At 42.3% G+C, this 23129-nt stretch overlaps 1 protein-coding gene across 3 annotated transcripts in view; it reads right to left on the reverse strand.

Moving 5' to 3' along the window:
* ADCY5 (adenylate cyclase 5) overlaps positions 1-23129 on the reverse strand; it is a gene marked incomplete in the record, with an annotated part of 307551 nt that overhangs the window by 108705 nt on the left and 175717 nt on the right. For all 3 annotated transcript variants that reach the window (XM_034786099.1, XM_034786098.1, XM_034786097.1), the window contains 1 exon segment: positions 20712-20833. In XM_034786099.1, coding sequence (XP_034641990.1) covers positions 20712-20833 — 122 coding nt within the window.

The following is a 23129-nucleotide window of genomic DNA, read 5'->3' on the forward strand; positions in this document are numbered from 1 at the left end:
CCCCCCCCGAACTCCCGACCCCCCCGTCTCTTGACTGCCCCCTCCAGAACCTCCCTGCCCCTTCTCCTGCCCCCTGGCCCCCTTACCCCGCCGCTCAGAACATGGTGTTGGGCTCTGTGCGGAGCCGGACACGTGGCTGCACTCCCCAGCGCAACACACAACCCGGTCCCTGCCCCCGCACAGTGCTGCCGGAGCGGGGCGCTGGGCTGCCGGGGAGGAGGAGCTGCCGAGGCCGATGCAAACGGCCCGGCAGGCCGGCCGGCTCAGAATGCGGGGGGGGGAGGGAGCTCTACAGCTGCTCCGGAATCTAGCCCTGCAAGCTGCAGGGGGAAGGGCTCTGGCTGCCAGAGCCCCAGGTGAGAGGCTGACTTTCCTGCAGCCCTCCCAGCCGCACCTCATTCTGCCTGGGGGGGAATCCCAGACATTTTGAGTGATTTACAAATTCCCCCCCGGACGCTATTTTTAACACAAAAAGGAGGACATGTCCGGGTAAATCCGGACGAATGGTAACCCTATCATAGTAGATCACAACAGCAATCTTGGTTTGGCGATTAAGCACCAATGCTGAAAAAATGCTTGGCATCTGAAAGGGTGACAAGTTCAATTCTAAAGCAACAGACATGAAGGTTTTAAACACTATTCTATGTATAGCTCTCAGATGGGGCAGAGAGGCCCCATACCAGCAGAGAAGGGATTCTGGAGAGCGTTTGGGCCCAGCTAGCCCCACCCTGCTATACCTGCAGCCAGTGCCGAGCCTGGAGGAGGAACAAAAGGAGAGAGCCTGACTCAGTTGAGTACTTACTGGCCAGGAAGGAGTACAGAGGTCTGACTCTCTGCCTGAAGGCAGCTTCGCTTGTGATGTTGTAGAGACAGGCCTGCTAGCCGAAGCAGCCACTGGGGAGGACCAGCCAGACATCAAGGATCAAGCAATGCTTGAATCAGAGACTTGTTGGGGAACCAAGCCCAAAGGAAAGGGCAGGGATGCCCCTCTCCCAGAAGACTGGGGGACAGCCCAGTATTGAGTTACCTTTGAGTGTTTTGGTTATAAAACTTTCTGGAACCCCACCCAGAAGTGGAATAAGACTGAAGGGACAATTAGCTGGTGGTCCAGAGTCCACCTCAGTGGGCACTGAAGATTGAGACTTCTTTCGCTACCCCAGGAAAACAGTGGCTATATCTGGGCTCCCAGAAGGTCCACTAGGGCAGGGGTTGTCAACCTTTTTTTTTCCTGATGCCCCTCCAACATGCTACAAAAACTCCATGGCCCACCTGTGCCACAACTGGTTTTCTGCATATAAAAGCCAGGGCCGGTAGGGAGTAGCAAGCAGGGCAACTGCCTGGGGGCCTATGCCACAGGGGCCCCCACAAACCTAAGTTGCTCAGGCTTCAGCTCTTGGTGGCGGGGCTCAGGGCCTTGGGCTTCAGCCCCATGTGGTGGGGCTTTGGCTTTTTGCCCTGGGCCCCACAGAGTCTAACGTTGGCCCAGCTTGGTGGACCCCCTGAAACCTGCTCGCGGCCCCCCAGGGAGCCCCAGACCCCTGGTTCAGAACCACTGCACTAAGGGGTGCTGGTACAGCCACATCACTGTAATCTTTTACCAGAGATACAACTGACCAAACTCCTGGTCTGGACAGCACTGTGTCGATAGGAGAGCTTCTCCTGTTAACACAGCTACCCCCTCTCGGGGAGGTAGAGTACCTGTGCTGAGAGGAGAAGCTCTCTCCCGTTGCCATAGGCAGCATCTTCACTAAGCGCTACAGTGGCGCAGCTGCACCAGTGCACCAGCACCGCTGCAAGTGTAGACAAGCCCTCAGTGTATACTGGGCAGAGGAACAGAAATTGAGACAAAGTTTGCTAGCGGCTGCATGTCAAACATCTGATGGCTGCTGCTTATGCTGTGTGAAATTCAGTTTGTTGGTCTCTGTGGACAGGCGTCCACCTCACAAACCCACCATTGTAACTAGTATTAAAATTTCTGTCCGTCTCAGAGAGGCAAAGGATAAACACACAGGGATTCCGTCCCGCTCCCTAGAGGTCAGTGTTAGCGTACATTCGCAGAGCAGTGGAGAGACTTTTGCACAATTGCTTTTGGTGCTGCAGCTATTCTGGAGGATATAGGACTTGTGTCACTGGTCCACACTGGGAAGTTGTGTGGTTGTACACCTATGATTGTTGGAATGTAACTTTTTTTAAATCAATATAGTTATCCTGGTACAATCCCTAGGGTGGATGCAGTTATACCAGTATAAAAGTGGAACATAGTGGTGTGGCTTACTCCACGTCCTGAACGGGAATCGCTATGCTGGTATAGAGCAGTAAATATAACATAACTGACTCCACTCTAGCGGGTGTATCTCTCTAAGTTCCCTTTAAGCTTTGTGGCTGTGCAGCAGGCTATCAAGGGCCACGCAGGGGCGCAGCCACAGGGGCCAGGAGAGGAGAGAGGTAGGGGGTTGGCAGGGAGCAAGTTGGGGCATGCAGGGCTGAGGCGGGGAGAGGCACCTCACCCCCGGACCCAGCCCTGGAGCTGTCGTGGCCAGGGAGAGGTGCTCTCCCACAGCCCCGGGCTGCTGCAGTGAGAGAGGGCTGGGGTGAGTCCTCTCGCACCGCTGAAGCCCCTGGGCAGCCTGCACCCCAAACCTCTGATCCCTGGGCCCACCCCAGAGCCTGCACCCCCCAGCCAGAGCCCTCACAAGCCCAACCCTCTGCCCTAGCCCTAAGCTCCCTCCCACACTCTGAACCCTTGGGCCCCACCCCCATCACACATCACCTCCATATTGGTGCACATAACAAAATTCATTCTGCACATGGATGTAAAAAATTAGAGGGAACACTGGTATCACTGTAACTATACCAGTATAGTTAAAGTGGTACAACTTTTTAGTGTAAACAAGACCCGAGGCCGTCAATCCAAAATGTGTTTTTAAGAACCCCAACAAATATCTATTGGGAAGAATGAAGAAAAAAACCAACAGTGTAACACTGTTCTGAAATACACCAGTATACTCTCTGCACGAAATGAAACTCGAAAAACACATGCTAAGCCAAACAGCAGCTGTGGTATTTGATGTTTGCACTGCAGTTTTCTCTATCAAGAAGTGATTCTCTGTTCTGAAGTACCATGACACTCTAGAAGCCCAAGAATGCTTAGCACAGCTAGTCCGTTTCTTAAACGGCACAATGAAGTAACTTTCAGAGCAGCTAATTTCTTAAAGCGAGTGGAAAAATAAAAGCCCACACAGCCTCAATTGTGGGTGTGCTCAGTCCTAAACAGCAGATGATTCCTATTGAATAACTGCCCTAGTTTTTACAAACAATGCAGTGAACAAAAATAGAAACCCATTTACATACTGATGCTAATAACTTTATTTATAGTGTCACAGCTACAACACAACAAACTGCAACTGCAGCCCAACCTGGAAGCCATTCACTGTAGAAGAATTTTCCCAGCCCATACACCACAGAAAAAATGCTGCTTAAGGCAGCCAACAAGACCTTGAAAATGGAACATATGGTACCAGCCAAAATGAACAGTGTTCAAGATATTCCCGAGCCACATATATCCCTCTCAGAGCCCTTCCCTGTTAGTTAACATGAACTGCAGTTAATCAAGTGAGGCTCAGGAATGTTACCATATCCCATTTATCTAGTCACACTGTATTTTCTGGACCTCATGATAACATCCCATAAACATATTTGACTGGTGATTCATTTGGAGAGGAGGAGACAGGGATCACTCTAACCAACACCAGAAGGTGTAATAAGAAAGGATACATTTGATACTATAGATAAGGAACGTCTTTAACACATTGGTGCTGCCTGGTGCAGGACTCTTGCCAAATTATAACTGGCAGGTATGTAGAGCTGCCAGCTAAGACAGTTTGGGCCTTGTATATCCTTAAGGAAGACACACACACTTTTATGTTCTGTGTTTTTATGGGCTTTTTTGCATAGGGAATTAACCCGGGTTTCAGCCATCAGCGTAGCTGCACTGGTAACAAGGTTCTACTATAGACAGACTAGAAAAACTGCAGTTTGCCCTGATGCAGCTTACCTCGGTTTCAAGCGAAGGTAACTTCCATTGATTCAAATCAGGGCTTTCCTTGTCTGCAATATACGTAGCCACACCAGGGGCTGAAATTGGAGCTCATTCCCAATGCAGACAAGGGGGATAACTGTAAAAAAGAGCTAATCCTCAGTTCAAAGTGTGAGAACATCTCTCCCTTGTTACTAAAACATAATTACTTTGCAATGTACTTATCAGAGGCAGCAAGGTCTAGTGGTTAGAACATGTGACGGGGAGCAGGAACTTCTGAGTTCTAATCCGTCTCTCCTGAGTTCTAATCCGCTTCTCCTACTGAGTCACTAATTAACATTAGACAAATCACCATCACATCCTCTGTCTCTCCCTTTCCCCATCCACAAAATGGAGATAATTCTTACCTACCTCTCATGGGGGTTAATATTAGCATGGTGTTTTGAAAGTGTAAAATGCTAAGACTCATGCAAAGAAATATTTTCCTGCTCTCTAAATGACAGTATCCTAACAAAATTACATAGGATTTTTTGTTCAATTATCTTTAATAATATAAATGCAGTATTTGACACAGGTTAATTGGAAAACTCAAAGCTATGAGATATGATCCATGAATAACCAATGTCAAATGCTCTTTAGGTTTCTACTAGAAGCTCTATCAGGGCTTACTATTAGTAGAAATTGTTTTCCTAGGTCTTTAGGAAGGATAATCCAAAAGCATGTGAAGGAACACAAAGGAAGAATTAAATAAACCACATAATAGCATCAATTTTATTTATATATTTAAGCCAAGCACAGTGATCTAATAAACACTAATGAAAGTGCTAGTCAGGGATTTAGTAGCACTGAATCGTATCTTTTCCAACTGATCATATGGAGACCAAAGACTAAAAGTAAGGCTATAGCCACACGAATCCCAGAGTTTTTAATTACAATAGACTCTAGAGTTAAGCATTTTACCTCACTCATCACAGCCTCCAAAGGTGGCATTTTAAATACATTACTCAAGAAATAAGATTTTTTTTGTACTTCCACAGCTTTTTGTTATTCCAGTTTCCGAGCACTAACTAAATAACATTTTGAGGACTACCCAAATAAAAGATCAAGAGATTCCAATGGTTCTAATTTGATGTGACTACTGCACAAGAAAGATGCCAAGCATAATATATAAAGTATGTGAGGCCTTTATTTAATGAGAAATATTTTGCGATGAAAATTAGTAGCAAATGCGCATTACACTAGCTCTGTAGGCTACTAGTAGAATGTCATCACTGCAGTATCTGAGCACCTGGCAACAATTATATTCACATGAGTAGCTTAACACATCAGACCAAAGGTAGGTAGGATAAGTGACTACAAATTTCACTTTTTAAATAGTGTAGTCAAGGGTTGGGGAGGGATGAGGCATGTGTGCACTGGAATGGGACATGAATGTGAGCAAATGAGAATGCCATTTCTAAGGGATGACACTTATATTTCGTTCTGAAGATGGTCAGATTCATAACCATCCTCACTTCTGAAAGCAAGTTCCACAGTCATGGGTCAATGCTGATAAAATCAGTCTCCCACTATCACTTCTACTCCCCTTACAGTATCTGTTGAGTTTTTCATCATCTTTGAGGACCGCAGCCACTTCGGGAAGCTGTGTACATGGAGAGGAAGATGATGTAATATTCAATGATCAGTCATCTGAGCACTGGAGTGATGTACTCCAATTTATATTTGTCAGCAGGCAGACATACACTTTCTGCTCCAGCTGCAGTTTCTTTAGTGACGGTGGACTCCCTCCTGAGTAATGTGAGCGGAGATAGCCAAGCTGGAGCTGATGAATGTGATGCTCTAGCCTGCCACACAATAACTGGCCATGGAGACCCTGCCACCACGCACTAAAAGTTCCGTAGTGTGCTTTGCGTATGCAAAAAGTGCAATTCAGAACTTTTAGTGTGTGGTGGCAAAGTCCACATGGCAACATTGTGCACAGCAGGCTACAGAGCTGTAGCTTTTCACTCTGGCTTGTCATGCATTACAACTCCGTGTGGACAAGCCGTTCGTTCTCATTCTACTATACCTGCAAATACATCCTTCCAATAAACATAAACTGACCAAAAAAATTTTTTGGAGACCACACAACTGCAGTTCCAGACCTTGCGTGCCTGCAAGAAATTCATAAATATTTTTCATTGTAAAACCTACATTTGATTTAGTTGCATTAGCAAGCTGACATACAGTACTGTAGCTTAAAAAAATAGACCACACACCCAGCATTTCCACTCCATAAAACAAACACCAGTTCATGGCATTTTGTAAACCAAGACTCATAATGCTGAGGCAGTATTTGCCGGTTACTATTTTATATAAGTAAGGGTTCTCCTCAAGAAAAAGAAAAAAACTATACACTCAAAAGGCCTCTGTGCTTCTCTACCCCGCCCCCCAAAGTCTCCAAACCTAAGAGATTGGGATTTACAGTAGCTCTGAACAGAATCCCAAATCAAAGCAGCAGAATAATTATATTTTTATGGATGACTGTTTGGTTGCTGAGTTCAATTGGATCTATAGCTACAAGTTATCAAATTGCTTACTGCAGAACCCAAAGCTCCATTTTCTTCACTTCACAAATTGATCCCAATTAATGCACTCTTGGGCATCATCGGTCACTGCAGAAAGGAGAATATATATGTGGAAACTGCTAATCAGTCCTGCTTTGCCACCTAATAATTAACTTTTAAAAGATCCTGACATGGCTCCTCACCTTCTCTCTATTCCCCAATCCAGGCTAATGATCAATGTATCTGCTCCTCACTTTCCATGTAGTGTTTTGCTGTTTTCCCTCTCTTCCCTACCCTCAGCTTTTTGACACACCATCTCTCGTCTTACTCACGCTCCCAAAGATATTTTACAAAGGGTCTCTCCAATGTACCTCTGCACTCAGCACTCACAGGTCTGGCAGACTTTGGAGATAACAAATTAAGTTACTGTCAGAATATCACTGGGGTTGTCCCAGTAGTAACATCTAATTAGCAACACATTCCATATAATGAGCATTACACAGTGCCAACATATTACCAAACTTGACAGAGAACTCTGTTGTCAAAGTTAAAAAAACAAAACAAGTGAGCTGTCAGGGTGGATCAACAGATGATTGCTACTAAATCAAAGGAACCAAATGAGCATTAGCAATGGGTCTGGGAATGAAATAAAGCCTTGGTCATCCAACTCTCCGAACCACTGGCCTTTTAGGTTGGAGCACTCATCAACAAGCAGAGGCTCAGACAGAATTTTTACGGACAAAGTGATACTGATTAAGTTTATGTGACTGAGCATGCTGCATAACCAGTTAGGGCACAAGCCTTTTATCTCCAATGGCATAATCCTGAGAGGTGCTGAGCCACTGCAACTGACCTTAATGGAATCAGGCCTTAAGAAACCAGGGTTCAAGTCCTAACTTAGTGTGGGGCTTGGTTCAGGCCCTTAGTTCAAAAGCGTAAAGGAGGTCATTTGTGGCCATTACTGATGGAGTTATATAGTGCTTTCTGAAAGCTTTAGAGAGTTTTTCTGAATTGCCAATTACATACATACTGTATCAGCCAAGGCTAAGAATTGGAACAACCCTGAAGGATCAAAAAGGGATCTTAAGAAACATCCCGTCCCTCTTTTTCCAGAACAGACCAATGAGAGCTAACACAGTCCCTCTTCGAAGGGTTCTTAAAGCAAAACACAGGCACCTACCCCATTGGGTTCTCAGAACAAGCTTTATTTCATTAAAGTCTTATTCCTGTCATTTAAATCTATGTATTTTTCAAATGCTGATTTAATTAAAAGGCAAATGCACAAATAGAAAATAATATACTATGGAACAGTGGTAAAAGAACGACTCCAAAAGACAGAATGGCACAGACAGATACCCTAGAAATGATACATCTCTTTCTTCCCCTCTATGCTCCTTTATTCACAGTCTCTCTGTTAAAGTGCTTTTCCTCATTGCTCAACCTCGTCTCCCTAATCCACCCTATTTTTTTGCCCACTCTTTGCCTTCGCTCAGTCACCTTTTTGCAGTCTCTTCTAAACTGAACATACAGCCAGGAAGAATAAGACACAAACTTTCACAACAAAAATTGATGAAGGGTTAAAAATTAAGGCACAGGCAGGTTATTTATTGTGTTTTATTTCTTCAACAAAATGATTTTATGAAGTTCAATGTACTGTGGGATGAAAAACTTCCATGTCAAATATTTATTCATTGTAATGTAAGGAGTGGTGGAAAAAGGGGTATGAAGAATATTTAATAAAAATAATAATTAAAAAAATAATAAAAATACATCCAAAGCATGATATAAATTCATTACTCCTCTTAAACCATCTGCTCTGCATTTTGATAAACTAAATAGTACTGTCTTTGGTTAACTTTCAGTGGGTCTTTTGAGGTATAACTTTGGCTACTGGAGAACTCAGTTTTAGTCCCTAGCAGTAGAGTTTAAATATATTGGGACACATTTTACGTACCTCATTCAATCCTTATTCTGGCATTATGCCAAGGAGAATAAGGGGAGGCAGAAAGGGAATTTCCCTAGTTGGTTTAATTAACATCCTTTGAGATTTGCATGGATCTATCTTTAGGGTGATCAGAAAATGAGACCTGCATTATTTTGCAAATGAATTTATTCATAAGTCTGAAGAAGAAATTGACTCTAAATAACCTTGGTGAGCTAAAACACTCCTCTGTAGACTTCTATGAGAATCTTTTCATTATTCTCTCTAATTCTCTATCCACAGTAGTTCATCATTAAAACATCTAGCACTCTCCTATCCATCATCCTGGGGACTTCACAGACCCCTGTGTAAATCTGGAATAACAGGGTGTGAATTATACATCACAAGTACATCCTATTTGTGGATAGACTGCTGGGGGGGCTGCAGATCTGCAGTCGCCTGGTACTCTGTACTTTTTGGTTGTTGTCTTCATTACTATACAAATGTTTAAGTAATGCACTCCAACAGGGTGCCTTACAGATGATTATTTAGCTATTTTGTTCTTTAGAGTATAGACGAGTCCTTTGTCCCCTTTGAAGACCGTAGGAGTTGCCAGCAGTAGTTGAGATCACAGCACAAGATACAGCTCTAACACACACACACACACACACACACCTCTGGAGCCTCTCAGATGAAAACTGTAAGCAAGTTACCATGTGTTTGGTCTTTTATTATTATATTAAGCTGAGCAGCTATGTCTGTATACGTGTGTCAACTGCTCTTGGTGCAGTCTCTCTAGGGGGTCCCAGCTTTCTCCTAACTGGTCCCCTTCAATTCATCTACAATTATACCAGTCTATAACCTCTTAACTTCAATCAAGTCTATGAACCCTTAAATTCCCAGGCTTGCCATCTCCTTTTGTTCCCCTGTCAGTTTCTCAGAGGCAATCTGGCATGGGGCTGTTGGCCCTCTGCTGTCCTAGGGCATCCTGCCTCCCTTTCCCTCGCTGTTCTCCCGGGCCCCTCTGCATAGCTGGGCTTGTTTTCTTAGTCGTTACAGCTGTAGGTGCATGTGTCCATGACAGGCAGTTCTGGACGCTGCATGGGGTGTGATCAGTCTGACTACAATAAGCAAGGAAGATGCTCCTCACCCGTCTGTCTATGCTCAGTGTGGGGTTTGTAAACTCCATTAGAGCAGGTACGTAGAGGAAAATTCGATGAACTGCTATAAAATTGTGTTGTCCTTACGTTTAAAGATTATCTGAGGCTTTCAATAATGCCATGTCTATAAAATGTGTATCATAGGGAGGGAGTGATTTGGGACTAAATACTACTTTGAAGTGTCTTCTTTGATACTATGTATCCCATCTTATTGCAGAACTTTTAAGCCAATTTTATATCAGCTACTATGACTCCTGTAAATACAGATGCTCCTCTCACAGGCAGATTTTAGATTTAACATCTTTTCCCAGAAGACTCTTGTTTGCTCCATCACATGCCTCAAAGAGAAATCATAAGTGGACAGGATGACTCAGGCAGTTAGGCGAAAGCTAGAGTTTTTCAATAATCGGTTCAAATCCAACTTGGGTTGGTAGTTGCAAAAGAGTTACTGCTATCTGAAAGATTCTCAGAGTTTATGGAAAATTATTTAAGATGAAATTCACCTCACCTGGATAAAGCTGGGGTATTCAGGCATGAACTCTCTGCAGGTGAAGTGCAGAGCAGTTCAGGAGGTGAAATCCACCACCCTCACTCCAGGACGATTGTGTGGGGCTGCTATGCATCTCTCTCACCGCTGCCGTTCCAAGTCTATGGACTGCAACAGCAGGCACAGCCCCTCTGCAATAGTTGTGTACTGTCACCGGATCCACATAGACCTGAATATGCAGCCCTTCCCTGACCTATTCACAAGGTAGCCTTCCAGTTCAGCATAGGCCCCCCACATAGGAGTGCCACCACAAAGAACCCAAGAAGTCTGCCCTGAAGAGCCACGATGTATTGGCACTGACTTTGAGAAGGCAAAATGATCTCTCACAACAAGAACACAGCAATCCCATGCTTCTCCCTCTGGGCAGATGCAAACAACATAATAAATATATAGTCCTGTTGCTTAATGCCCTACTGGAAGGCGCTCAGATACTACAAGGATGAGCACAGTATAAAAACCTACATCGACTAGATGAGAATCCCCTAAAAGAAAGGCTGCAGAATACTAGTGCCCTTGTTATCCTTCCAGCACTCTGCCATCTCACCTGGTATGGAGAAAACCAGAAAGGAAACCAAAGTTGTGCACTGGTCTGTGACTGATATGGAGAGTACCTGCTGCTGGCCTGCTCCTGACTGACGTAAGACTCCCATGTTTTCAACTATAAACCATCATCTTTACACAAGCTGACAGAGTTGGGAGATGGAAGGAAGAGGAGGGATTGGGCAGCAGATATTTAAACACTTACCCCAGTGACGATGCTTTCCATGGAAATAGTAGCTACGTTAACACTGGCTGAGACAACGGGTTATTTTTGGAATCACCGAAAATATCCAGAGCATGACTATTACACATTCACTCTACGGTATTTATATTTATGGAAGATGGTAAAATTAAACCCACTTCTACTTAGCTTCAACTGCCTCAAGAAGAAAATACGGAAATAAAAATCCAGATGAGCTATTGACTAACAACAGCCGGATAACAAACCTATCTATAGATGGAATGCACCAATTTGAACCGGACTTAATAGAATATGCCCCATTATAAACTCATTCCGTTTCAAAAGAAGGGTGTTGTAATTTAGCATCCCAGAAAATCAAGAGCTAAACCTACATATGCCACCAAGAAAACACCATTAATTAGCAAGCAGAGTTGACAGACTATTGCATTAACATCAATGTACTCATTTAAAGTTATTCTATGGGAACCTTTCAACTAGCTGCAATTAAAACCAAGCTGTGACACATAGTGTTTGGACTGATATCTCCTTTAAAAGAAGTGTTTTTAGGCTTGAGGGGGAAAAAATAGATACCTAGAAATTTTTAATTGTACTTTGAGACTAAAAGAAAATCTGAAATCTGTAGCAATTTTAGTTGAAGATTATTACCCAAAAGTAATAATTTGCGATTATGTACTGCCTTACATTTTAGGATCTCAAAGAACTTTACAAACAATTAGTTAAGCACCACACTTTATCTGTGAAGAAAGTGATTATTATATCCATTTTACAGAGGAGTCATAAAAAGGGTAAGTCAGCGGCAGAACTGCTATTAGAAGCCAAGAACCCTGATTCTCAGTTGAGCTATACTGATTTGCTCTAATTGAAAACATGTTTAATGATAATTAAGGTGGTTTTTTTAAAAGTTTTGATGCTAGAACATAATTGAATTGGAAAGGTAGTTAAACATGTTTCTCATTTACAGTGCCTACAGAGAGTGGAATCCATTGCTTTATTTCTGCAAACAGTATAATCCAAGTTGTCAAGCTATTTTAAACAATTTACAACATCAGGTTAATCTTGTTCAGTATACAATTCATAAGAATTATATAAAGAGGAAATTGTCACTTTCACTATGCCTGGATACCATCTCTAAAATAAATGTTGTGAAACAGTTCATCAGAAGAATTTAAGTGACACTACCAACCTTTATTCTTTTACAGAGGCCATCTGAACTCTGTTTATAGTACTGAGATTACTATATTTGGCTAAACCTAGATATCATTAAGCCATTATCATGGCAATGGGTTACTATAAATAGCAAAGGCAACACTGCAAGTTTAAATTTCCACTTGGAAAGCATCAGCCCAGCATCATAATCCATGCATATGTTAGTGCGTTTGGCTCAGCTACAATCTCATTCAAGATAAAACAAACTGATTTAATTGCACAATTCACCTTGTTGTTCACACACACACAAAAGTGACCGGTATGGTCTTGGGAACTCCTTTCCTGATTATATTTGACAATGGCTTTATATTTAACACACAGACGTGGGAAAGGTCAAGTCATTCTATAAGGTTCTGTATTTGTCAAAGATAATTCTCATACAATAACTCTGGGAGGAAGAATGTTAGTCTCTCTATAAAAGCTCATAAAACCTGCTCACTTACACTGCAGTAGAATATATTAACCCAAAATATCTTTTCATCTTGACTACCACCATCACTCCTAATACACTTTAGCAGAGGAAAGTCTGGAAAAGTAACTTGCTGCCAAAAGTGACAGGAAATCATATTTTCATTGTGGATAAATTAATCTCTAAACTTTACTTTCCATAACAATGAACAGAAGACTATGAACTCATTCCCAGGAAGTCCTGAATAAGGTTCTGAAAGACTTTCTTTTATCCACTCAGATTAGAGGAACCACTTTACCTCTTCATGAAAATCATATATATTGCACACCTATGTATGCCTTAAGAAATATATTTTATTTACATATTGTATTAAACAGGATAATGTGAGTACCACTACACTGTAATGCGTTGATTCTGCATTGCTCAGCTGTGTTTCTAGGCCCTCGCTAACAGCTAAAGAAGGTTTCTCTTGTACATACTTTTAAATCAATGCATGTGTAACCCACACACCTCCTGGGTGTGGTGTTCTGTCCCATCTAGTGGCACCGAAACCACTTAAAGAGAGATAAAATGAATCTGCTCTACAGACTTAGCTGACAGCTAGTTGGCTTTTAGCTCATACTGTAGAGGCTCATGCACTAAGCTCCAGAGGTCCCCAGTTCCATCCTGCCCACCGACAACCGGGGGTCTGTCGCCGTTATACATGCATAGGGAAATTATCTCAAATATCATGAGAAAATTAGTCTAATCGCTTCATTCTAGGAAAATTATTCTCAGACATTTGGAAGGACAAAAATGGTCCACTTGTGAAAGTTGTATTCCTTTCACTTACAGGGTCATGGTACGATTATTTGAAAGGCTAGTTTCTGGAAAGGTGGACAAACGGAATATTTTTGTAAAAAAACCACACCCATCTGGGGTGGAGTGGGGGAGATATTAAGATTAGGAGAAGAAACATGACTACAAATAACTAAAAACATCAACAGTCAATAACACGTAGAAAGGGATGAGATAGGTTTCCATGTTAAGCATCATTGCAAAATAGATCAAAGATAGAGTAACTTCCCACAACAGTTTACAAGAGAGCATTTTCTGTTAGACAATTTTTCTACTAAGTAAAATTAAAGATGAGCCCTCAACAAAATCCCAGATCCAGTCATCTTTAGAGAATTTGAAGACTCTCTCTGGATCTGAATTCAGCAAACAGCTCCTCTCTCTCTGTAACAGGATGAAACAAAAGCTTGGCTTCCAAATACTCTCAAAACTTTAGGTGATCATAAGTCAAATTTTGCATCCTGAGCCCATCCTTAGTTAAAATTCATAAACAACTTGTATATATATTTTATATTTCTGAAACCCTAAAGTTGCTTGCAGGATTTCTAGGTATGGTAACATACTATTGCACTTGTAGTTCTCTTTTAATTCTGTTCACTCTATCTTGTAAATATCAATTAAAAAAATTATATGCTTCAAGTGCATACCAAAAATGCGTAAGGCAGCAGCCAGACAGACAACTGGCACAAAATGTGCTGCAAAATTGTGAGGGATTAGGAGAATTTCTGGGTAAGGATACCAGGTAAAAGCCTTTTTGTCTTCAGGTTCTTCACAAGGTGCACATGGAGCAGACAGGACCTGGATGCTAGTAAGCGCTTCATCCAAGAGACCTCAACACACCGACTTCATGGAGCTCAATGCTTCAGAAGGGCAAAAGGCTGAGCTCAATCTGCTGAGATCAAACCTATGACTGCAGTCTCATTACTTCCACAATGATTATCAGATCACTTTGCCTTCCCTATCTATGAAGCATTAGTAGAATGACTGTTCTCAGAGACTGGATATTACAGGAATAATCCTAAAATCAGCTTTGAATCAATAAATGCAAATGTAAACCAAAACAGAGTAGACAACAGGATCAACCTATTTTAGCTAATGTGTGAGATCACTAGAAGAGTTTTGTTAGGAGACTGATTTACAAAATTCAAGTGAAAACAATAAATAAATAAATAAATAAATAAATAAACAAACTTTTCCCACTTCTACTAACTACAAAGGAAATGTTTCTGTTCATTAATCAGCAACAGGAAGCCACATTCAATGGGCAGGCACAAACCCCTGCACGGATTTAACATGTTTCTGAATTGCCTTGACACAATGACCTTTATCTAATACAGAACTTAGATCTTTTTACTTTTTATAACACTGAAAAACAAACAAGATTGGTTGGATTTTTCCAACCTCAAACAAAAAGCTTTCCTTGACTGGTGCACAGATTAAAGGAAAAAGCATGCCTACTAATTTTCAGTTAAATTCCTTTATTCATTTGATTTGTACACTGCTTCCATCAACAAGTTTCTAGGTAAACATATAGGCTTTAAAAAGGTTCCACAGTAAAGAATAATTCCCAGTACAGAAGGTTTTACTGAGCCCACTTAAGGCAATGGACTTCATGCCTGACTCCTAAAGTGAAAGGAGTCATTTGTTCCAAATCACATCTCCTTTTCCCATACTCTTACTTATTTTTTCATTTCTCTGAAGTACAGGTAGAGGAGATGTACTAATTCTAAAGTCATTTCCCCTTTGCTTTCAATAACGCCATGTCTAGGCTAGGAAAATAGACTGTTTGAAAAGGAATTACATAGCACGTTTTAGACCCCAATTCAGCAAAATACTTGAATACACGCTTAACTTCAAATGTATACTTAAGTCCAATTGACTTCAACTGTCATCAATTCAGCAAAGCACTTAAGTATGTGCTTTTAACACACTCTCTCTTTTTTTTTAAAGTGTTAGTTGGTTGAGGAAATCTCTAGGCCCCCTTCTCGCTTCAACCACAAACAGCTAACATGCTTTTAAGAGGCATGAAGCCCAATATGATCTAGTGTTTAAAGAGGTGTTAGTTAAAACATGCTAGCTAGCATGTGCTTAAAACAAAACATTTTTCCTGTCTAGACATGGCCTAACACATAGACTCCTTCACCTTTATTCATACTGATTAACAAGAGTAAATGTGGCAGAATGTACTCCAAAATTCTTAAGGGATTTGATTTGGGCACTTGATACTTAAGAATATAAGAATGGCCATAGTGGATCAGACCAAAGGTCCATCCAGACCAGTATCCTGTCTTCCGACAATGGCCAATCCAAGTGCCCCAGAGGGAATGAACAGAACAGGTGATCATCAAGTGATCCATTTCCTGTCGCCCATTCCCAGCTTCTGGCAAACAGAAGCTAGGGACACCATCCCTGCCCATCCTGGCCAACAGCCATTGCTGGGTCCAGGAGCTTATCCTCCATGAGCTTATCTAGTTCTTTTTTGAACCCTGTAGGCCTTCACAACATCCTCTGGCAAAGAGTTCTATGGACTGACTGTGCGTTGTGTGAAGAAATACTTCTTTCTGTTTGTTTTAAACCTTCTGCCTATTCATTTTATTTGGTGACCCCTAGTTCGTGTGTTATGAAAAGGAGTAAATAACACTTCCTTATTTACTTTCTCCACACCAGTCATGATTTTATAGACCTCTATCATATCCCCCCTTAGTCATCTCTTTTCCAAACTTAAATATCCCAGTCTTATTAATCTCTCCTCATACGGAAGCTGTTCCATCTCCCTAATCATTTTTATCGCTCTTTTCTGAAGCTTTTCCATTTCCAATATATCTTTTTTGAGATGGGGCAACCACATCTGCACACAGTATTCAAGATGTGGACGTACCATGGATTTATATAGAGGCAATATGATATATTCTGTCTTATTATCTATCCCTCTCTTAATGATTCCCAACATTGTGTTTGCTTTTTTGACTGCCTCTGCACATTGAGTGGATGTTTTCAGAGAACTATTCACAATGACTCCAAGATCTCTTTCTTGAGTGGTAACAGCTAATTTAGACCCCATCATTGTATATGTATAGGTGGGATTATGTTTTCCAAGGTGCATTACCTTGCATTTATCAACATTGAATTTCATCTGCCATTTTGTTACCCAGTCGTCCAGTTTTGTGAGATCCCTTTGTAGCTCTTTGCAGTCTGTCTGGGACTTAACTATCTTGAGTAGTTTTGGATCATCTGCAAATTTTGCCACCTCACTATTTACCCTTTCCAGATCATTTATGAATATGTTGAATAGGACTGCGCCCAGTACAGACCCCTGGGGGACACCACTATTTACCTCTCTCCATTCTGAAAACCGATTTATTTTGTACCTTTACTTATTTTGTACCTTTACTTTTTCTAGTTACTATCTTTTAAATACTGATTGTGCGTAGGCTAGAGTCAAAGCCCACTGAAGTGACTGATGGTCTTTCCATTCATTTCAATGGGCTTTGGAAAAGCCTTAATATTCTATTGAACATGGAGGAGGCAAGGTCCATGACCGGAAGAGTTTACCCTCTAAGATGTTTGATCCTACAAGGTCCTGAGTGCCTTCAACTCAGCACCTTTCAGGAATTTACTCTGTGGACTCAACGAGAGAGGCAAAGTAAAGGTTATCTTTGGAATGTGCCATGTTATATTTTTACATATGTATATCTATTTAAAGGATCATATGCTGTTAGGATATTTGAATATTTATCAACTTGTCTATATTTGTCTATTTCTAGACTTCAATATGAATGGCAAGATACAAAGACCTGTAGGAGAACACTTCAACCTCCCTGGCCACACAATAGCAGATGTAAAGGTAGCCATCTTACAGCAAAAAAACTTCAGGACCAGACTCCAAAGAGAAACTGCTGAGCTTCAGTTCATTTGCAAATTTGACACCATCGGATCAGGATTAAACAAAGACTGTGAATGGCTATCCAACTACAGAAGCAGTTTCTCCTCCCTTGGTGTTCACACCTCACCCTCCCTGATTGAACTAACCTCATTATCTCCAGACTGATTCTTGCCTGCATATTTATACCCGCCTCTGGAAATTTCCATTACATGTGTCTGATGAAGCGGGTATTCACCCACGAAAGCTTATGCTCCAATACATCTGTTAGTTTTAAAGGTGCTCTGTTGCTTTTTATATATTACACAAATACCACAATGCTCTATCTGAACTGAGGGGTGCTCATTTTGCTTGGGAGAAAAATTGCCTTGAGACCCTTCTTCATAATACATAGACCAAAGAGGGAAGAAAACAATCAGGAAAATATGGAACAATCTTCTAAACCTCTCTAATAGCAGCTGCAATAACATCTGTAATTACTTCTTGTACAAGTTTCAAATCACTAAGAGCAAACTGTATATTAAGTCAGCTATCCTCTGTTTCTAGCTTTGTTAACTTGTTGCCTAGAGACTCTCAAGAAACTCTAATAAGGTTTCATCATTTCATATCAAAGACATGATACATGGATTGAGGGCAACCTCTGCCTTGGATCCAATTCCTGGTTGGATGTTAAGGCGGTGCATATCTGTTATAGTACCTCTTACTCAAGGACTAGCAAATATCTCCTTTGAATCTGTTATTGTCTCATCTCATTTGAAATAAGCTATTACACCTCCTCAGCTGACGAAGTCATCATATTAAGTATGACTTATCTGAAAAATTCTAATCAGTTTTTAGAGCTGAAGAGAGAACTATTAGCATTATATAATTTCAAGTGTAATGACTACCTTTATTTGCTCATTGTGACCCTATAAATTATTAACGGAACTCAGTATTCTATTTTATCCTTTAACTCTGGTAGAATTTATTTTTGATTGTTTGTTAAAAAAGAGTCCATACTGAAGATACACTTTACCCCTAGATATTTTATCTCAGCCCAGTTTTATGTAATATGGTTTCAATGAAATAAAGACGAAAGAACAGTTAAGCTTGCTCCCAGTTATTTTAGGAAGGTTTCTATAATAAACAACAAAATTTCAGATGAATTATTGTCCTAAAAAGGCAATCAAATCTTCATAAATATGATTTTATTTGCATGTCCTCTATTCCAAATCCAGGAATTGCAACATCACATAAAGCTGGTTTGATACTACCCAATATGATGATATGTGGCTTTCCTATATTGCTTCCTCTAGTACAGGGCTTTCTTAAACTGGAGGTCGGGAGTCCTCAGGGGGTCGCGAGGTTATTACAGGGAGTATCGTGAGCTGTCAGCCTCCACCCCAAACCCTGCTTTACCTCCAGCATTTATAATGGTGTTAAATATATTAAAAAGTGTTTTTAATTTATAAGGGGGGGGGTCACACTCAGAGGCTTGCTGTGTGAAAGGGGTCACCAATACAAAAGTTTGAGAACCGCTGCTCTAGTACAACTAGTCACATGCTATTCAAATATCAAGCCAACTTTTAGGTACTGACAAGAAGTCATTATTCTTCTAGAGAAATTGTGACCACCATCCAATCACACTGAAGTTACAAACTCTTCCCAAACAAATTGAATAGGAAAAAATGATATACATAAAGAATGCAGAAGCTCATGTTGTTACGAGTACTGTGTTGATGTAATATACTTCTTCTGATTTAAAATCACTAAACCAGTTACCATAAAAATCTGCATTCATTTCAAAGCTGTATAATTTACTTTTACATCATTAAAGGTTGTAGCCTTTCATAACTGATTAAACATTTGTCCTACATCCTACCCATGCATGGATATCAGTTACCAGACCGTTTGATATGTCCAAGTTACAATCAAAAACAGAGGCCTGATCTAAGACCATTAAATTCAATGGAAAGTCTCCCACTGATTTCCTTGGGCTTTTCACATGAATGTTCCATTTGTTGCCATTTTCTAGTCACCTGTTATACTTTTTTACAGCTACAGACACATCAGCTTGTCATTGCTTTCAACTGCTTTGAGAAGTCTGAATATGTTAAATGTGTTTTACTGTCTCGAATCAAAGAAGGGACTGCAAGTTCTTTGGGGCAGGGGCTATTAGTATTAATACAGACCCTAGTGCAATGGCTAGGGCCTCCCAGGTGCCATAGTAACACAAATAGTAATAAATTACTAATCACAGAAGGACAGTACATAAATTAGAGACACAGTAAACTTATTTTAATTTTATTTGTTGGTTATCAAGTATCAGGTTATAAGTTGCATTGGATCCCAAACACAAATCAGGGTAGTAAAGCATGTCACACAAGTTATTGGGAAAAACAGTCGCATTTGAGTAACATATATAATCCACCCTGTGGGGCATTGATGAGAGGGAAGGTTCCGTAGTTTATCTAGCGCCAGGGCTGGAGGAAAGCTACCAAACCACTTCAGAGTCTGGCTCAATGAAGGCCAAAATAACCCACAGGTTTATAACTGCAGCAGAGATAAATTAAATTATTCATCAACATCCCGTGGGCATCAGATTTTGCTCCTTTAAAAATGGCAAGATAAATTAATATTTCTTCTCATCCCCTCTCTGTTCTCCCAGACACATGAATCGATGCCAAGCGGTCCTCTCTTGCTAGCCAGGCTGCCGCTGTATCTCCCAGTGCTCACAAAAAGCCCAAACACATGATGTCATGAAGAATCCCAGCTTTCCTTAAATCAATGGGAGTGAGGGTGCTTAGAAACTTGCAAGACCGGGCTTCCTCTCAGCAGCTCAAACATTGTGTTTGATTGTGCACTGCTTGCCATAGATTCAGTGCCTGTTTCTTGTGGGACCTTCTCTAAAGGGCCAGACCAGGGAGCTGTGGAACACGGGTGTGCTGTCTGTTAACGGAGTAGCTGCTAGGAGTTGGTTCTCACTGATTACAAAGCTTGTTGTTTAAGGCTAGTGATGAATATTCAAGTCATTTTAAGAGCAATTTGACTCTGCAGTTCTTTTTTCACCCAGGTGCTGCAAGTCAGAAAGGAGTGCAATTTGGGGTAACTGGGATGGTTTACTTGATAATTAAACAAGCAACCAAACAACATGTGACTCCCCAGCACCTTTCTAAAAAGTGTGAAGGATTCTAGGAAAAGTTATTGGAAGAGGGATATAGTAGAAACTACTTCCTGAAAGAAAGATGTTGCAGATACAGAGGATGCTGCCATCCTATCCCACACACAAACTCTGATGTTTGTTGGTGCTGCTTTTTAATTCAATTTTCTAGCTGTTATTTATTTTGGATTGTGTGTCCCTGCCACCTGCTACTTTAATTCTCTGTAGAGGTGGGGCTCAGTATGGCCCCGCACTTCCATTGCCAGCTGGGATTCAGTCAGCAGTTCTTACCTGACATTGTCGTGCTTCTGGATGTAGATCTTATGAAACATCATATCCTCCTGTTTGGCATTAATGTCGGCTTTCATCTCCATGGCAACGTGACGAGGAAGTACAGAGAGCAGGAGCCGCTCCTGTTGAGTCAGACAGATGAACCAATTAAAACACCTGCTTCCCAGTTAACAAACGCACGTTGTTTCTTATCGGAGAGAAATGAAGCCATCAGTTCAGTGACTGATGAGCAAAAGCAAGAGGAATGGTCTTCATAAATGCAGCAGCCAGTTCTGCCATCAAGGCTCCGGGGGTCCTGTCCCACTCAGAAAAATATGAACACAATATCAAAGGGAAAGTAAATTAACCTTCCTGCCAGATCCACTATATATGCTATCCACAGTTGCAGATTCTTCCAGATGAAGGAGCCATATGGAGGCAGCTGCTTCAGTGCCCAAGTCTGTATAGTACACAAGTTTGCATTCCAGTAGGGGGCTCCAAAGCAGCAGGACTTCATTATAGAGACCAGCAGTCACTGCAAAGTACTGAAGGGCTCTTTAAAGAGCAGTATTACTAGCTGAACACATCCACAGGCAGCAAGAGTAACAAAGCCTCATGTAAAAATGTAGACTTGGAAGTCTCATTATATAACCATGCATCATTACAGGGTTCTCCATTGGGCATAAGGCTACAGGACTGATTTCCCAATTCCCCTGATATCCATTTAAGAGTCTCATTTTACTTCTCTAACCCGTAACAGGCAGAGCACAATCTAACTCACAAAGGGAGCGTTCCTCACTACGCTCCCCTTTGCGGGGGAAGGGGAGGGTTCTGGATGCAATGGTAATGGGACTTTTCAGGGGGGTCCAGAATATGGGTTCTCTGTGGCAGGGAAGGGTTGCACCAATATAACTGGCAGGAGAATTTGGCCCAATTGTACAACACATACTCCTGAGGGCATTCTGCACCAAAAAAAAAAAAAAAAAAAAAAAACGCCCCCCCCCCACCCAGAATTAAAAATTCGGCCCCCCCAAATTAAAAATTCTGAAAATGTTATTTGTCAAATAAATGTGGAGGCTCAAGCATGGCACTGGGGAGCACAGGCCACTGGCGGCACAGAGGTGGGAGATCACTGTGCAGCTCCCCCAGGGACACGGACTCAGCAGGGAGGCTGCACCCAACCCTGACACAGTGCAAGCACCGGGCCTGGCCCAGACACACCCCAGGGCCCTGCCCTTCCATGCCAGGTGCATCAGCTGTGGGCAGGCAGAATCCAAGTGTGGAGGGGCTTAGTGTGGGGGGATCCATGTGTGGGTTGGGAGGTTTCTGTGTGGGGCAATCTGGGTGCAGGTGGCTCAGTGGGGGTCAGGTGTGGGTGGGATCTGGATGCTCAGGAACTTGTTGGGGGGGTTCTGGGTGCAATGGTAATGGGACTCTTCAGGGGGGGTCCAGGTGAAGGTGGTTGGGGCTCAGTGTTGGTGGGGATAGAGCTCAGCAGGGGGGTCTGGGTGTGGGGGGCTCACTGGGGGTCCAGATGCTGGACGAGTCGGGCTCAGTGGGGTGGGGATCCAGGTGCAGCTGGTTGGGGCTTGGTGGGGTCGTGCAGGGGGAGTGGGACTCATCGGGGCGGGGTTCTGATTGCAGGGGGGAGGTGAGGTGAAGCTCGGCGGGAGGGTCTGGGTATGAGGGGGTCTGGATGCACGGGGGTTGGGTGGATGGGAGAGCAGCTCCCTGTACAGGGATCCCTCCCCCTGCAGCTGAGGAGCAATGGGTGCAGGAAGTGGGTTGGAGGTGGGGAGTTTGCAGAGCTTCCTGCAGCCCGGGGAAAAATCTGGGGGTGGGTCTGACCCAGCCATGTAGGGGAAGAGGAAGTCTTGTCCTCCCCAGCGCAGCAGGGACTAGCAGCTAAGCCCAGCGCAGGGAGGAGCCACCAGCTGGGTCTTCCCCAGTCCCACTTCCTACACCAGTTATTTACCTATCTGCCGGCAACCTTGCGCACCCAAAACATACTGCTGGGGAGGGTTGCATGACTGCTCTTGTGGCTTCCCTTTGCTTCCCCATCAGAAAGTCATTTTTCTGCGGAGAAGCAAATAAATCTGCAGGGAACATAAATTCTGCACATGCGCAGTGGCGCAGAATTCCCCCAGGAGTAAACACACTATTAGTAGTAATTTTACGGTAGCATCTGAAAACCTCAATTAGGATCGGGGCCCAGTTGCATAAGGCATAGTAAACATACATGCATACAGTGACATTACCTCCATTACCTACCTTCCATCACCCACAATTCACATCTCTCTACCCTCATCCTGAGCAACTAAGGTGCATCCTTGTTTATTTGTAATATCTTTGTGTTTTAAAGATTAAAATGGGCTCAGTGTAGCTTTCATAAAATTACTTTGTATGTTGTTCGCTATCTAGTTTTGTACCTTAAGAAAG

The sequence above is a fragment of the Trachemys scripta genome, chromosome 11, assembly GCF_013100865.1.
Source record: "Trachemys scripta elegans isolate TJP31775 chromosome 11, CAS_Tse_1.0, whole genome shotgun sequence".
Lineage (NCBI taxonomy): Eukaryota > Metazoa > Chordata > Testudines > Emydidae > Trachemys > Trachemys scripta.